The sequence below is a fragment of the Symsagittifera roscoffensis genome, chromosome 5 (assembly GCF_963678635.1).
Source record: "Symsagittifera roscoffensis chromosome 5, txSymRosc1.1, whole genome shotgun sequence".
NCBI lineage: Eukaryota > Metazoa > Xenacoelomorpha > Acoela > Convolutidae > Symsagittifera > Symsagittifera roscoffensis.
This window is the reverse complement of record NC_087066.1, coordinates 22,845,584-22,862,326: the sequence shown is the minus strand read 5'-3', so window position 1 is coordinate 22,862,326 and position 16,743 is coordinate 22,845,584. Positions and strand designations below refer to the sequence as shown.

Below are 16,743 nucleotides of genomic sequence, written 5' to 3'. Positions count from 1 at the left end.
AACTGAAATCGAAAATAGAAAAAGCCTAAATTGTTGAAGAAAACTCCAATCCAAATCCCCCGCCTACCAATGGAACCTCAAATCCTACTGAAAATCTTCAAGTAACTGAAAGTCCATCTAAATCTGCAAACAATTCGTGAACATCAACTCGATTATCTTATGTAGAAAACCCCTACTTTCTTGAAGGACGACAAGCACTGGTACCAGAACCATTGACTGAAGAACATCAAAACGCACCATTAAGCAAATTACATTACGAACCAACATATAATATCTGTCCCTCAATCTCACAAGACTTCATCAAAAGACGTCATCAACAATGAAACCAATTACAAGGAAAAAATGTTAGAAAAATAAATCATCCAAGACTAAATAGAAGCTTCGCAAGACCAAAAACACGTTTCAAGATTATTTCACCATCAGAACCCTCATCTTCTTCAACGCCACAAACAGAAAATATATCAGAAACACCTATGTTTCAAGATATAAGCTCTCCGTGTACACCAAACTTTTCAATAGATACATATATTCTACCCAAGCATCAGCACAATTACGAGATAGCACATTCTAACCCCCACACCCTCACAAAGTCTCCCATTCTGAGCACACCCTCACAAAGTGTAAAGTCTCTCATTCTGAGCACATTGTTATTTTCCACACATTGAATCAAATCAAACTAGCGACCCACTTGAAACTGCATCAAAACATCAACATCTTTTTTATCAAGCAAATTTTCGCTATCCTCATCACCTTCAATTTCGAACATAACACAATTCAATACATTACTACCAGAATTACAACAAACTTTAAATAACAGATATCAAGAGTTACAATTTACAAGCAAGCCATTAAGACTTGCTTGGAACACTTTTATAGTACCTCTTCTATTATTTGGACGGCACTATGTCAGCACCCGGCATCAAAGTTGGTCTTTACATCGCTTACACCACAGACATGATAACCATCAAGATGTTCATGATCATAAATTACAGCCATTATTAGAAACAAGAAATAAAATTTCAATTTGAGAAAACAGTAAAGTTGACAAACCTTACACATCATCAATTACCTTTATCTCAACCAGAAATAACAGCACAAATTTTATCGCCTTCATTTATTTGCACTGAATTGATATATGAAAATGACAGTTATCACTGATAAACCATTGGCTGTACATCTTTTTACAACTCAACTCCTTTTCTGGGCTATCATACACAAAATTTTTCAATAATTACAATACTAAACATACTTTATGTCCTGAAAAGTTTACAACCAACGCCGCATGACGATCCGCTCGATATTTTACTAACACATTATGATGGCGACGACAATCAACAAAAAATTTTATATAAATATGCTATATATAAATTAACTCATTGTGAATCAGAACCGAAGGCAATAGAAATCACAAGCGTAATTGCAACACTATTTTCGAAAACCCGCGCTACAATTTTTGTAGTCTGGAAATTCACAGGTAAATTTCTTTATAAAAGTACATTGTACACAAGTTTTAACTGGAAATTTGAATAGACTCGATCACGAACATTTTATCTAAGCAATAAGGAACGAAATCTACATCCCAATCCTGAAAACTCCAAGTACGAACTAGAGCGGCGTTTAAGTTTAAAAAAGAAGACAAAAAAGGAACAGTTCTAAACATTCACATTCTTTCAGACTCACATCATCAAAAACGGCTAGAACATAGTCAACGTCAGATACGACCAGACGACAAACATCCTTACCATGGTGCCTTGGACATTAGGTCTATGACCACGGCAAAACTGGATACCTGAGACTGGAATGAATAATCAAACAAACTGCACAGCCATCACAAAAATTACAGGATATCTAGAATTCTTGTTTTTTCATTGGAAATCACAACTCGATAAATTTAATTCACACGAGGTTCAAAAGATGACACAAAATTACATAAAACACTTGCTTACCATAAAAAAAACAATCAAAGATACTGAGATCCCACAACTCGCATACAAGCAGCCGTTGTTTGATTACCCGATGAAACTTGTACCCTATTCCAAGTCGCTAAAATTCAAGAAGAAATGATAAATTTCCACCGAAGTTTTTTTTAGAATCAATAAATTTGAGCAGGTAAATCCACGCAAAAGAAGTCAGACAGAAAATTCTAAAGAAACATTCCAGACATCAAAATAAACTAACACGTTTTCAATTTATTCCAGAAACAAATAACACATTTAATTATACAAGACCATTATTTAAAAAACAATATTCAGAAACTTAAGTCAAATATGAAAACGAATAGGACATGAAGACAAAAAAAACTGTTATCACTGACGCCGCAAGAGAAAGAAACCGCGACGAGGGCCAGTTCTACATACCCTTCTCACTACACAAAAACAATGGACAAACAGGAGGAAAACCATTCCCAGAAAACCGTGGTACCCCACATCTCCAAGAAAAATCACTAATGAATCATGCATATATTGGAGGAATACATTATGTTGTACACATAGATATGAAACTTGATGGCAAATTTAGCTGAATTTTTCAATAAATATTTTTTCAGAAATTGGATTTTTTCATCACTTATGTGAACTCGAGCCAACACAAAACTTACAATCATTAGCACTAGCAGTAATAAAACCCCCTATGCATGATATCTCCTCTTAGGAAACCACTCAAAATTTATAGGTTATGAAGGAAACATCCTTTGGTATGATACGTGCACAAAAAAAGCATCACCACTGTATGTTTTTTTCAGACAAACGCGGCTATTTTGGATTTCGTTTTGCAGACACTCTGCACTGACGCACATTTTTTTGGGGCAAAATGCCGTCCCATGTGGACCAAAAATCAGCCACAACGCAGTACAACTTAATCCCGAAGAAGGTAATTCTTATTTCCTCAATCATACCCGCCATTAAAACAACCACTAAGGAAACTTTCATCGGAAAGCATTCGCGCAATAGCCAGAAAACCAAACATCGACTTACAATCAATCTGATTTTACTCAAAACTTGATGTACAACATCACATTAGATCACAAAAATTTCCAGAACATCTCACCAGATCAGATACAATCCAAAAACAATCTTCAGATTAAAACTTAAGAAAACTTGCCAAAACAGTAGGCTTCTCAGATATCTAGCGGTACTTGATATTTTGAAGATAATAAAGATTAAATATACCTAAACAGAGAAAAAAAATCAATATCAAGATATCCCTCCAGTCGTTACTTGCAGTTTTTTACACATAAAAGTTGATCTCAAATAATTCCTAGGATGACCTTTTTACATTCTAGAACGTTTAACAATAATTTTATAAGCAATGTTCACTTTTTGTATAATTTTTTTTCTTTTTAACAAGTATATAATCCATATGCAATACATAAGCAAGTCATCAGACAAGCAAGTGTAGCCCGATTATGATTCGCATAAATTTTTGGATTTTTTTCAACTTCAAATAACAAAACATTTTTTAATCACAAAATTATAAAGATACTAAACAGTTAAAAATCATACGATGAACCACAATATAATTTGTGTGTAAATTTTTCCTCTCATCTCTTCTACTGGTATTGTACTCAAGTTTTTCCTTCAATCATCGAAATCCTTCCACATGCACTTTGACGACCCTGCGCAAGTTGTATTTAACACCCGTAACATCATCAACACTCCTGGCGAAATTTTAGATTCCGAAGCAAGCCCCACTACTAAATTTTCTCCGTACTTACCCTTTCATCTAACTCAAGTTCATCCTGCACAGACGCTAACCGTTTTTTTTTCTAGCTCTACTGACGACAAGCCTAACCCAATAACCGGCGATCAGTTTGATCACGATTTAGATAAGTTTTCCAGCAACATCAGCTGATACAAAATTTAAAACACCCAACCGCTTCACCCTCAGAACCCCTATTCACTCGTAACACATCAATCCTAGCAGAACGCGTACTAATTAAACAAAACAACCAAATAACCATCCCATATACCTAGTAAACCGTTCTCCCACATCCCGACTCCATCAAAACCATCATCACTGACACAGTAACACGCATCAAGATATGCTAGTAACCATCCCATTTTTTCCGTAAAGCTGTTTTGAGAAGAAAAAATCCAAAGCCGACATAATGCTCATGTTGATGACACCCTAGGTTTTTGGACACCTTCTCTTCACTCCTTTGATTTTGCTTTTAAAATTTCACTACTCCACTTAGCATACCAGTCAGAAAAACTGATAACGACGAACTTTCCCTATGAAGAATCCCACGGCCGACGATATGTTTATGTTCATGACACCTTAGGGTTTTTTCACACCTTCCCTGCACTTCTTCGGTTTTGCTTTTATACTTTCACTAGTCCACTTAGCACACCACTTAGCAAATCTGATGTTGACAAACTTTATACAACAGCTTTTTTTACCAGCGTATTAGTGTAACTCCAGGAGAATATTTCACTAACATTGACCTGTCACGGATACTAAGTCGCTACCATGCATTCATACTACGACGATAATGTCCATTGGTATATGGAAGATTCACCATACCGCATCTTCCATCATGCACCTAATAACAGCAAAGCATACAAATCATATCTCAGACGCTTTGATAATTTTCAACTACTTTTTAATTTCTTCATCCTCAAAGAAAAAGATAAAAACAAAACTAAATTGAAGTTAAAAACAAAACTAACCCACACTCATACTTATTATCAGTTTTTTCAAATTCATTTTGTTTGAAGCTCACCTTCACGTAACCCCCATCACCACTGCATGTTTATAAACTCAAACTACATATTACCTTATTTTTTTGAATTTCACTTATTGCATCAAAGGGACAAAATTGTACGGCGCTCTTCGAAATTATGTTCCCGTGCGACAAATGTACAAATTTTTCCCCCACTAATACTTTTAATCTAGACGAAACCTGCCCGTGATCATCCCACCTAAATACATCCAACTTGTCGCAATTCTACGCTTAGAAACTTTTTATGTCACGAAATTCAATCATAATTTACTTTGATCCAAAACACTAACCACGATTTCAATGTTTCCCCAGAACAACTCAAAACCATCAAAACACTTGAGCATCGATGGCGACTAATACGCACCAGAAAAATAATTAGCTTGATATCAAAGCTTTTAATACAATCACCAACCATCGATAATTTTTTTCCCAATTGAATGCCACCCGAACCAGGCTCCACGTAAATATGCGATTACTAAAAAAAAACAAATTCAAAAAATTTTGTTGCATTTACAAAGTGTTGTAGATTTCTAATATCCTTTTAATTGTCCCCAATAGCTTCTGAAAATATGAAAAAAAAAACAACTCCAATTTTAAATAAACTTTATAAATTATTTCATAAAGTGCTAACCCATTTCAACCCACTTCTAAGTGCTTAATAAAAAATTTAACTCAGCACGAAACTAGTATACCAAATGCAGTAAGCCGTCACACAAGTCAATAAATCAAAAAACGAATCATAAAATAAAGATAAAAGTAAAGTGCAAAAATTTTGTTAATCTCTCCAACTCGACCATTTTTACGCAAACTGCCTAAAACTCTTGACAACTTCTGATTAAGAATTGCGCAATGAAAATAATTCCAAACTTCACAAACTAACATATAAAAATTTTAAACAGCTTTCACACGTTGCAAACTTTCTTTTAAACCGGTTGAAAAAAAAATTTCGGCTTGAATAACCAACGCAGTTTACTAACAACACCACAATATCAACATGTTCAGGAAAATTCCACTATATTGACACCACATCAAATTGAATGAAACATTCTTTTAAAACATAGTCAATTAGTAATTAAGACCACATAAAACCTTAAAAAACCCCAAGTCAACACTAATCCTAGACAAACTGTTTTTAAGGAAAGGACACTACCACAAAAAACAACTGGCAAAACACGTGAGACAAAAAAAAACTGTTACGAACAAAAATTACTATACTCGAAGAAACACTCACAAGTATACTCCAACCGGCCTAACCAAACAGTAAAGGACATCCTGGGCATGCTTTATAGCCGTCCTCAACCCTCGCTTTATACAACGCTTACAATAAACGCACTTAATTGTTCTTAAGAATGGTGAAAAACTCGTTAAAACAACCAAACTAACTAAAAAGCTTCAGCGAAGACAACTAAAAAGAAAATTACTAAAATTAAGAGAAAAATTTGTAAAAAATTGCTCAGAGCAAAAAGCACGAGCAGCAGAGGCGAGGTGAACATTTGTTGACATTCCAACTATGGAATGGCAAACTTATTGGTATTGCTAGCCGGAGTCACAACCCTCACTGTATAAAAATTGTGGAGCCGACATCGCATAAAAAGTATCCATAGAAACCGACCAATGGCCAAATCGATGTCAAAACTCAAACATATGTAACCTTGTCGCTTGGCGCTTTACTCAGAGAAGTCAGCATTTTATCTCGTCACTCGATCGATTTCGAACGAAAAGTGCAAATGCACGTAGTCTTGCTCTGACTAACGAATCGACACACTACAAGACACAAATCTGCACTTCAAAACAATCTTTCTGGAGTCACAACAATCCTCCAACACCATCACATGTAGTTTGCAGGCACATTCAACCTACACTCTCTACAAAGATTTTAGAAGACACTAGGTTGATCCCTCACATGAAAAACTTTGAATTAAAAACTTCCTAAGCCCCGGACGGTTGGAACCTTTTCAAAACAAGTATTTATTTTATACTTCGCCATTCCTCACTGTAAAATATTTTTAATTCACACGAGGTTCAAAAGATGACACAAAGTTACATAAAACACTTGCTTACCATTGCTTACAACTTCTGCGAAGACAACTAAATTTTCTTTTTAGCGAAGTCAACTAAAAAGAAAATTACTAAAATTAAGAGAAAAATCTGTAAAAAATTTCTCAGAGCATAAAGCACGAGCAGCAGAAGCGAGGTGAACATTTGTTGACATTCCAATTATGGAATGGCAAACTTATTGGTTTTGCTAGCCGGAGTCACAACCCTCACTGTATAAAAATTGTGGAGCCGACATCGCATAAAAAGTATCCATAGAAACCGACCAATGGCCAAATCGATGTCAAAACTCAAACATATGTAACCTTGTCGCTTGGCGCTTTACCAAGAGAAGTCAGCATTTTATCTCGCCACTCGATCGATTTCGAACGAAAAGTGCAAATGCACGTAGTCTTGCTCTGACTAACGAATCGACACACTACAAGACACAAATCTGCACTTCAAAACAATCTTTATGGACTCACAACAATCCTCCAACACCATCACATGTAGTTTGCAGGCACATTCAATCTACACTCTCTACAAAGATTTTAGAAGACACTAGGTTGATCCCTCACATGAAAAACTTTGAATTAAAAGCTTCCTAAGCCCCGGACGGTTTGAACCTTTTTAAAACAAGTATTTATTTTATACTTCGCCATTCCTCATTGTAAAATTTTTAAAACTAACCAGTTATGATCCATTACTAAAATATACGATAAATTGTATATCTGAAGCTATTCTTAGTTTCAGTCAAAGAACTAATAAAAAAGATTGAAATCAGTTACTTTCTTATCTCCTCTATTTCCGCGATAAACCATTACATGCCTAGATTTAAAGAGGCTAGGAAAAATGAGAGAGGTTATAAGATAAGGATTGGTATAAGACTAAGAAGTTGTGCGAACCTCTATGACCGAAAATAGATAGCGTAACGTACAGACGGTGTACCCTTATCCAGATGAGAAGGCCACCCCAGACCTAAACTCACAACGTATTATAAAGGATTTAGCTATTGAACCCGTTTTTTATTCAAATTGGGTTAATTTATTTTAAAAATTGCCAATCATAAATCGTTCTTGAAATTCACAAAGCCTTAAGGGCATATAGTATTTTCTTTGAAATTCAAAAGCTGAAGTTTCTGTTTTCTTGGGTTCATTGACTTTTTTTCCAACTGCTTGTTGGCCATGTTTCTTTAAATTTTCCAGACGTTCTGTGGTCGGAAAGACTAGTTGAGTTAGGAGAAGTTTCGTTCAACCAAGTTGGTTTTAACTATACATTTTTTCGCCATGTTATTTGAAAACTGGAAGAATAAAATACGCACAAATTTGTTTTGTTCTGATGTTCAGTATTTGTTTTTGGTTGTTTTTGCTCCAGACAGTTTCCGTCTTTTTAGCTGACCATTTTGACAGTTTTAAGATGTTGATGAACTGAGCTAAATAGATTTGCTTCTGGTTTTGCTTCTGGTTTTGCAATTGGCATCATTCATGCGGGCAAATTTTCCGGTTGATTTTGTGACCATTTTCGATGAATGCGAATCCAATGCAGATATTTGAATTTTACGGCGCCGTCTTTAAAAGAGAACAAAGGTTACTTTGTGTCAGGGTCATCTTCTCTTTAAAAATCATAGCGCAGTGACACTGAATATGTTTTAAGAGTTTTCGACTTAAAATTGACTTCGCGCAGTAATAACATCGTGAATCGGACTCCTGAGGTGGAAATCTCAATCCCCTCACCAATTTTTTAAAATGATTTATCCGCAAGAGAAATGACTAAAAAGCTGTTCAACTCTTCATGAAGAACCATAATAAACAATAATTTTATAGCAACATTTAATTTTTGTATAATTTTTTTTTAACAAGTATATAATCCATGTGCAATACATAAGCAAGTCATCAGACAAGCAAGTGTAGCCCGATTATGATTCCATAAATTTTTGGATTTTTTTCAACTTCAAATAACAAAACCTTACTTAATCACAAAATTATAAAGATATTAAACAGTTAAAAAACATACGATGAACCACAATATAATTTGTGTGTAAGTTTTTCCTCTCATCTCCTCTACTGGTATTGTACTCAAATTTTTCCTTCTATCATCGAAATCCTTCCACATGCACTTTGACGACCCTGCGCAAGTTGTATTTAACACCCGTAACATCATCAACAATCCTGGCGAAATTTTAGATTCCGAAGCAAGCCCCACTACTAAATTTTCTCCGTACTTACCCTTTCATCTAACTCAGGTTCATCCTGCACAGACGCTAACCGTTTTTTTTCTAGCGCTACTGACGACAAGCCTAACCCAATAACCGGCGATCAGTTTGATCACGATTTAGATAAGTTATCCAGCAACATTAGCTGATACAAAATTTAAAACACCCAACCGCTTCACCCTCAGAACCCCCATTCACTCGTAACACATCAATTCTAGCAGAACGCGTACTAATTAAGCAAAACAACCAAATAACCATCCCATATACCTAGTAAACCGTTCTCCCACATCCCGACTCCATCAAAACCATCATCACTGACACAGTAACACGCATCAACATATGCTAGTAACCATCCCATTTTTTCCGTAATGCTGTTTTGAGAAGAAAAAATCCAAAGCCGACATAATGCTCATGTTGATGACACCCTAGGTTTTTGGACACCTTCTCTTCACTCCTTTGATTTTGCTTTTAAAATTTCACTACTCCACTTAGCATACCAGTCAGAAAAATTGATAACGACGAACTTTCCCTATGAAGAATCCCACGGCCGACGATATGTTTATGTTCATGACACTTTAGGGTTTTTTCACACCTTCCCTGCACTTCTTCGGTTTTGCTTTTATACTTTCACTAGTCCACTTAGCACACCACTTAGCAAATCTGATGTTGACAAACTTTATACAACAGCTTTTTTTACCAGCGTATTAGTGTAACTCCAGGAGAATATTTCACTAACATTGACCTGTCACGGATACTAAGTCGCTACCATGCATTAATACTACGACGATAATGTCCATTGGTATATGGAAGATTCACCATACCGCATCTTCCATCATGCACCTAATAACAGCAAAGCATACAAATCATATCTCAGACGCTTTGATCATTTTCAACTACGTTTTAATTTCTTCATCCTCAAAGAAAAGGTTATAATTGCTCACACAAATTGAAGTTAAAAACAAAACTAACCCACACTCATACTTATTATCAGTTTATTCAAATTCAATTTGTTTGAAGCTCACCTTCACGTAACCCCCATCACCACTGCATGTTTAAAAACTCAAACTACATATCACCTTTTTTTTGAATTTCACTTATTGCATCAAAGGGACAAAACTGTACGGCGCTCTTCGAAATTAAGTTCCCGTGCGACAAATGTACAAATTTTTCCCCCACTAATACTTTTATTATAGACGAAACCTGCCCGTGATCATCCCACCTGAATACATCCAACTTGTCGCAATTCTACGCTTAGAAACTTTTTATGTCACGAAATTCAATCATAATTTTTATAATTTGATCCAAAACACTAACCACGATTTCAATGTTTCCCCAGAACAACTCAAAACCATCAAAACACTTGAGCGTCGATGGCGACTAATACGCACCAGAAAAGTAATTAGCTTGATATCAAAGCTTTTAATACAATCACCAACCATCTATAATTTTTTTCCCAATAGAATGCCCCCCGAACCAGGCTCCACGTTAATGTGCGATTACTAAAAAAAATAACAAATTCAAAAACTTCTTGCATCTACATAGTGTTGTAGATTTCTAATTTCCTTTTAATTGTCCCCAATAGCTTCTGAAAATATGAAAGAAAAAAACAACTCCAATTTTAAATAAACTTTAAAAATTATTTCATAAAATGCTAACCCATTTCAACCCACTACTAAGTGCTTAATAAAAAATCTAACTCAGCACGAAATTAGTATTTCAAATGCAGTAAACCGTCACACAAGGCAATAAATCAAAAAACGAATCATAAATTAAAGATAAAAGTGAAGTGCAAAAATTTTGTTAATCTCTCCAACTCGCCCATTTTTACGCGAGTTAACAAAATTTTTGCACTTTACTTTTATCTTTAATTTATGATTCGTTTTTTGATTTATTGACTTGTGTGACGGTTTACTGCATTTGAAATACTAGTTTTGTGCTGATTTAAGTTTTTTATTAAGCACTTAGTAGTGGGTTGAAATGGGTTAGCACTTTATGAAATAATTTATAAAGTTTATTTAAAATTGGAGTTGTTTTTTTTTTCTTTCATATTTTCAGACGCTGTTGGGGACAATTAAAAGGAAATTTTTGTTAATATTTTAAACAGCTTTCACACGTTGCAAACTTTCTTTTAAACCGGTTGAAATAAAAATTTCGGCTTGAATAACCAACGCAGTTTACTAACAACACCACAATATCAACATGTTCAGGAAAATTCCACTATATTGAAACCACATCAAACTGAATGAAACATTCTTGTAAAACATAATCAATTGGTCATTAAGACCACATAAAACCTTAAAAAACCCCAAGTCAACACTAATCCTAGACAAACTGTTTTTAAGGAAAGGACACTACCACAAAAAACAACTGGCAAAACACTTGAGACAAAAAAAACTGTTACGAACAAAAATTACTATACTCGAAGAAACACTCACAAGTATACTCCAACCGGCCTAACCAAACAGTAAAGGACATCCTGAGCATGCTTTATAGCCGTCCTCAACCCTCGCTTTATACAACGCTTACAATAAACGCACTTAATTGTTCTTAGGAATGGTGAAAAACTCGTTAAAACAACCAAACTAATTAAAAAGCTTCAGCGAAGACAACTAAAAAAAAATTACTAAAATTAAGAGAAAAATTTGTAAAAAATTTCTCAGAGCATAAAGCACGAGCAGCAGAGGCGAGGTGAACATTTGTTGACATTCCAACTATGGAATGGCAAACTTATTGGTATTGCTAGCCGGAGTCACAACCCTCACTGTATAAAAATTGTGGAGCCGACATCGCATAAAAAGTATCCATAGAAACCGACCAATGGCCAAATCGATGTCAAAACTCAAACATATGTAACCTTGTCGCTTGGCGCTTTACTCAGAGAAGTCAGCATTTTATCTCGCCACTCGATCGATTTCGAACGAAAAGTGCAAATGCACGTAGTCTTGCTCTGACTAACGAATCGACACACTACAAGACACAAATCTGCACTTCAAAACAATCTTTCTGGAGTCACAACAATCCTCCAACACCATCACATGTAGTTTGCAGGCACATTCAATCTACACTCTCTACAAAGATTTTAGAAGACACTAGGTTGGTTCCTCACATGAAAACACTTTGAATTAAAAGCTTCCTAAGCCCCGGACGGTTGGAACCTTTTTAAAACAAGTATTTATTTTATACTTCGCCATTCCTCACTGTAAAATATTTAAAACTAACCAGTTATGATCCATTACTAAAATATACGATAAATTGTATATCTGAAGCTATTCTTAGTTTCAGTCAAAGAATTAATAAAAAAGATTGAAATCAGTTACTTTCTTATCTCCTCTATTTCCGCGATAAACCATTACATGTCTAGATTTAAAGAGGCTAGGAAAAATTGGAGAGGTTATAAGATAAGGATTGGTATAAGACTAAGAAGTTGTGCGAACCTCTATGACCGAAAATAGATGGCGTAACGTACAGACGGTGTACCCTTATCCAGATGAGAAGGCCACCCCGGACCTAAACTCACAACGTATTATAAAGGATTTAGCTATTGAACCCGTTTTTTATTCAAATTGGGTTAATTTATTTTAAAAATTGCCAATCATAAATCGTTCTTGAAATTCACAAAGCCTTAAGGGCATATAGTATTTTCTTTGAAATTCAAAAGCTGAAGTTTCTGTTTTCTTGGGTTCATTGACTTTTTTCCAACTGCTTGTTGGCCATGTTTCTTTAAATTTTCCAGACGTTCTGTGGTCGGAAAAACTAGTTGAGTTAGTAGAAGTTTCGTTCAACCAACTTGGTTTTAACTATACATTTTTTCGCCATGTTATTTGAAAACCGGAAGAATAAAATACGCACAAATTTGTTTTGTTCTGATGTTCAGTATTTGTTTTTGGTTGTTTTTGCTCCAGACAGTTTCCGTCTTTTTAGCTGACCATTTTTGACAGTTTTAAGATGTTGATGAACTGAGCTAAATTGATTTGCTTCTGGTTTTGCTTCTGGTTTTGCAATTGGCATCATTCATGCGGGCAAATTTTCCGGTTGATTTTGTGACCATTTTCGATGAATGCGAATCCAATGCAGATATCTGAATTTTAAGGCGCCGCCTTTAAAAGAGAACAAAGGTTACTTTGTTTCAGGGTCATCTTCTCTTTAAAAATCATAGCGCAGTGACACTGAATATGTTTTAAGAGTCTTCGACTTAAAATTGACTTCGCGCAGTAATAACATCGTGATCGGACTCCTGAGGTGGAAATCTCAATCCCCTCACTCCAATTGTTTAAAATGATTTATCCGCAAGGGAAATGACTAAAAAGCTGTTCAACTCTTCATGGAGAACCGCTGTTGTAACCCTGGGTCAGTCTTGCAGTTTTTTGGCTGTTTTTCTTGGCTTGGGTTATGTTGCTTTATTCTGAAGCAACGAGCACGGATCATTTCGACTATGACTCTTTAACTAGATATCGTTTGGAAACAATTTGTTAGTATTATGGTTTTTTGTGAACAGGCATAGTGAGGCTTTCGGGACGGAACTGGAGTTCTTCGAGGCTGAGGTGGTCGAGGCGGTGGGTTCATTCAACGTCTCTCTCTTCCTCTACGAAGACTACTCCTATGGTCAAGTTGTGGCGTAAGATCAAATATAATACTCTTCGTACTGAAAAATATTCCCTAAAAAACTCACTAATGAGTAAAAATTCCGCGTTTTCCGACGAATAAATTACTAGCAAGGAAGCGTTCGGGGATAAAAAATTTTTTAAAAAACTTCCGATCTTAGATTACAGATAACGGCAAATCAATTAGTTTTTGTAAGATGCTCTAATCTCATGAAACTTTTCACAGATTATGCGAACAGAAATTGATGCTTTTTTGCCAATCCTCACAATTTCATTGTTATTTAAATTTTATTCGATAAAACTTGAGTGTAGAGAAAAATTTAAACTGCTAAAACTACTTGGTAGCAAAAAGTTTAGTTACCGTGCGGTTATGCAACCCTTGTACTACAAGTTCAAAAAATAACGCTTGCATCAAATAAAAAGTCATTTAAGCAACGAAGCGTCGAAATGACTACCAAAGTGATTGAGTTTTTAAAAAGTTGTGCAAAATTATCGAATAGCAAGATAATATTGATTCATAACACACGATAATAAACTGCACGATAATGAGTCAAGTTTCCTTGACTTAAATCCATGTTAATTGACATTTTACTTATTAGAAGTTAAACGCAGATAAAGATTCGGCTACCTACTGACATTACATTAAATAATACATTAAATAAATAAAATTTCCTTATTCTTAATTCATGCTAATCAATATTCTACAATTTAGCTCAGATCTTCTCATTCGAATTTTAGAAAGTTCAATTTTTTGGCGACTACAAAAACACTTTGTTTAGGGCAACAATTTTTAGACTAGCAGTTCTGACATGGAAAAAGCTATTGGCAATTTCATGTACGGACGCTATTCTTTCCTTTCAATATCGGATACCTTCTTTAGATTATGAAGTTGACATGACAGCACTTAATTTTTTTTTCTGTTGTTCGTTCTGTTAGTGACTACCCTTGGTACGTGCCGGGGGACAACAGCCAGCTGTCATTTGAGGCCAGACTGGCCACTGGGGACAGCCAGCTGGGACTGTATCTGGAAGAGTGCTGGGCCACACCCTCCCCAGACATTTATGACCAGGACAAGGTCATCATCATGACCAACGGGTGAGCGAAAACACGACAGCAGCAACTGATTTAGTGTTTGATCCTTCTTGTTTCAGTTACTTGATTTTGTCATACTGTATTAAGTCGCTTTTTTTTGTTAATGCCTCTGTGGTGAAAATTTGAGCGCGTGTTACTCGTGGGTTCGTTGGTTCCTTTTATCGATAGAAGTGCTGGTTACTACATAGCATCGATGGAGGTAGGCAAACTTCACCCCAAATTTCAATTAAAAAAATGAAAGTTCTAAAATCAGTCAATAGCGGACATTATTTAGTCAGATTTTGTCATGACAGCAGACAAAACTTTTTTTTTATCGTATGAAACATAAAACTTGTAACATAATCATTTTTGTTTAGTTGTGCGGCTGATGAAGATTTTGAGTGGGTGGGGCAAGTCGACAACAACCAGGCAGTTCGGTTCACATTCGTCGCCCACAAGTTCATTAACCTCTCCAAAGGAGGAGAGGCGCTGGAGGAGACCTACTACTTCTGCTACTATGAATTGTGCGACCAGACCGAACAGATATGTGCAGATAGTCTCCTGCCAGAAAGTAGGAACTCTACTTTTTAAAACACTTTTCAAACTACTTTTTGTTCTCACCACTGGGCAGGAATTTTATCTTCGGGAGTGCTTTAGTTTTTGTTAGGGACCGCAAAATTTTTGTATCAAATAGTTTTTGTATTCCGATTTCTGATTGTGTAATTTTGTGGTGCTTTTTTACTCTTTCAATGCGAAATCAGGTACTTGAAATAATAGCCAGATAAGGTCTGGTGCTATCTCTTAATAACGCTTTTTCTGTCGTGGTTTGATCAATGTTAAAAACTTCCTTAACTCAAACTCAGCGCTGAGAAAAAAAAGCATGAAACTTTTGCGTTGATACCAAATTAGCATATTTTAGACAAGTAAAAATAAGCATCGTAGCTGTGCGTCACATATGCTGATAAAAATGGCTTTGGTTTAGATTGGTTCAATACATGTGACGACCAGACCAAACGAGTGAGGCGAAGCGCACGCTTCAACAAGAATACGGCCGGAATCATCAGCGTCACAGTGGCTTTCTTGCCCGAAAACTCCACTGCTGCGCCGCTTGCAAAAGCCGACCGTAAGTAGTGGTCTTGCCCAGCGGTATTAAGTCACGTTAGAAGGTTACTGGGTATGCTATTTTTGAGCAAATTTTGAGCATATTTTGAGCAAAATGATGAAAACTGTAACCAAAATTGAATGAAGCGGTCGGCCTAATTAGAAAAATAACGGTGATTTAATTAATTCTATTAGGGTGGCGAACCTTGAAAGGGAACCAGTCATTTTCACTGTCTCCTTAAATTCATCAATGCCTCGGCAAATGTCAGTTGGCTACATTACTTCCTAAGCTGGTACATGTTGCTTCAACTTTAACACAGAGATAAAGCGGAGCGAAAGGGTTGCATTGCTAGGTACCAAATAGACAGTGAGATGGAGATAACTAAGAAGAAAATAACTTGAAAAAATCAACATTTTTTTTGGAAATACGAAAAATTCAACCTCAGAAAAGTAGACGTGAAATACAACCACAAGCATTAAATATGCTTTTAGTATTTTCCGAGCGTTCGCTAAGCCAACAACACCCTAGACCAGGCGCGGATCTGTGAATTTCTCGAGGGGGGAGGGTGGTCGGATTTTTAAAAAAGTTTTTGAAAATTTTGTCGACCTTTTCTTTAGGTCGACCTAATTGATTTTCTGAGGTATTGCAAGTCACTATAAAGACCGTAATTTGACAAAATTTTCTGCGCCGCAGGCAAACTTTTAAAAAACAGGCCAAAAACGGCGTTTTTAGGCACTTTTTGGAAAATTTAGACCAAAAAAAATTGCGTTTTTCAAAGTCACGGTTAGACATCAATTGATCCGAAAACAAAAAGGCCAAAGGATACTGTTGTCACAAAAAAACTTTAATAAAATCAACAATTTTTTGGAAATACGAAAAATTGCATCAGAGAAAAACAGATGAGAAACACAATCACTAGTTTGAAACGAGCTTTTCGTTTTTTCCAAGCGTTCATTGAGCCAAAAAGACAAGGTTAGACAACAATTGATCCACAAAATGCCAC

General features: G+C 35.7%; 3 protein-coding genes across 5 annotated transcripts in view; 2 read left to right on the top strand and 1 right to left on the bottom strand.

The window, feature by feature from the left end:
- The window catches only part of LOC134845631 (metal transporter nramp1 homolog), a 505,909-nt gene that overhangs the window by 242,270 nt on the left and 246,896 nt on the right, over nucleotides 1–16,743 (top strand). The gene's annotated exons all lie outside the window — the stretch shown is intronic.
- LOC134845635 (dynein regulatory complex protein 8-like) overlaps nucleotides 1–16,743 on the bottom strand; it is a 302,647-nt gene that overhangs the window by 120,380 nt on the left and 165,524 nt on the right. The gene's annotated exons all lie outside the window — the stretch shown is intronic.
- The window catches only part of LOC134846270 (uncharacterized), a 54,570-nt gene that overhangs the window by 33,328 nt on the left and 4,499 nt on the right, over nucleotides 1–16,743 (top strand). Inside the window, exons 11-14 of the mRNA XM_063863552.1 lie at nucleotides 13,462–13,581; nucleotides 14,504–14,662; nucleotides 15,016–15,209; nucleotides 15,621–15,761. Coding sequence (XP_063719622.1) covers nucleotides 13,462–13,581; nucleotides 14,504–14,662; nucleotides 15,016–15,209; nucleotides 15,621–15,761 — 614 coding nt within the window. The remainder of the gene's footprint in view (nucleotides 1–13,461; nucleotides 13,582–14,503; nucleotides 14,663–15,015; nucleotides 15,210–15,620; nucleotides 15,762–16,743) is intronic.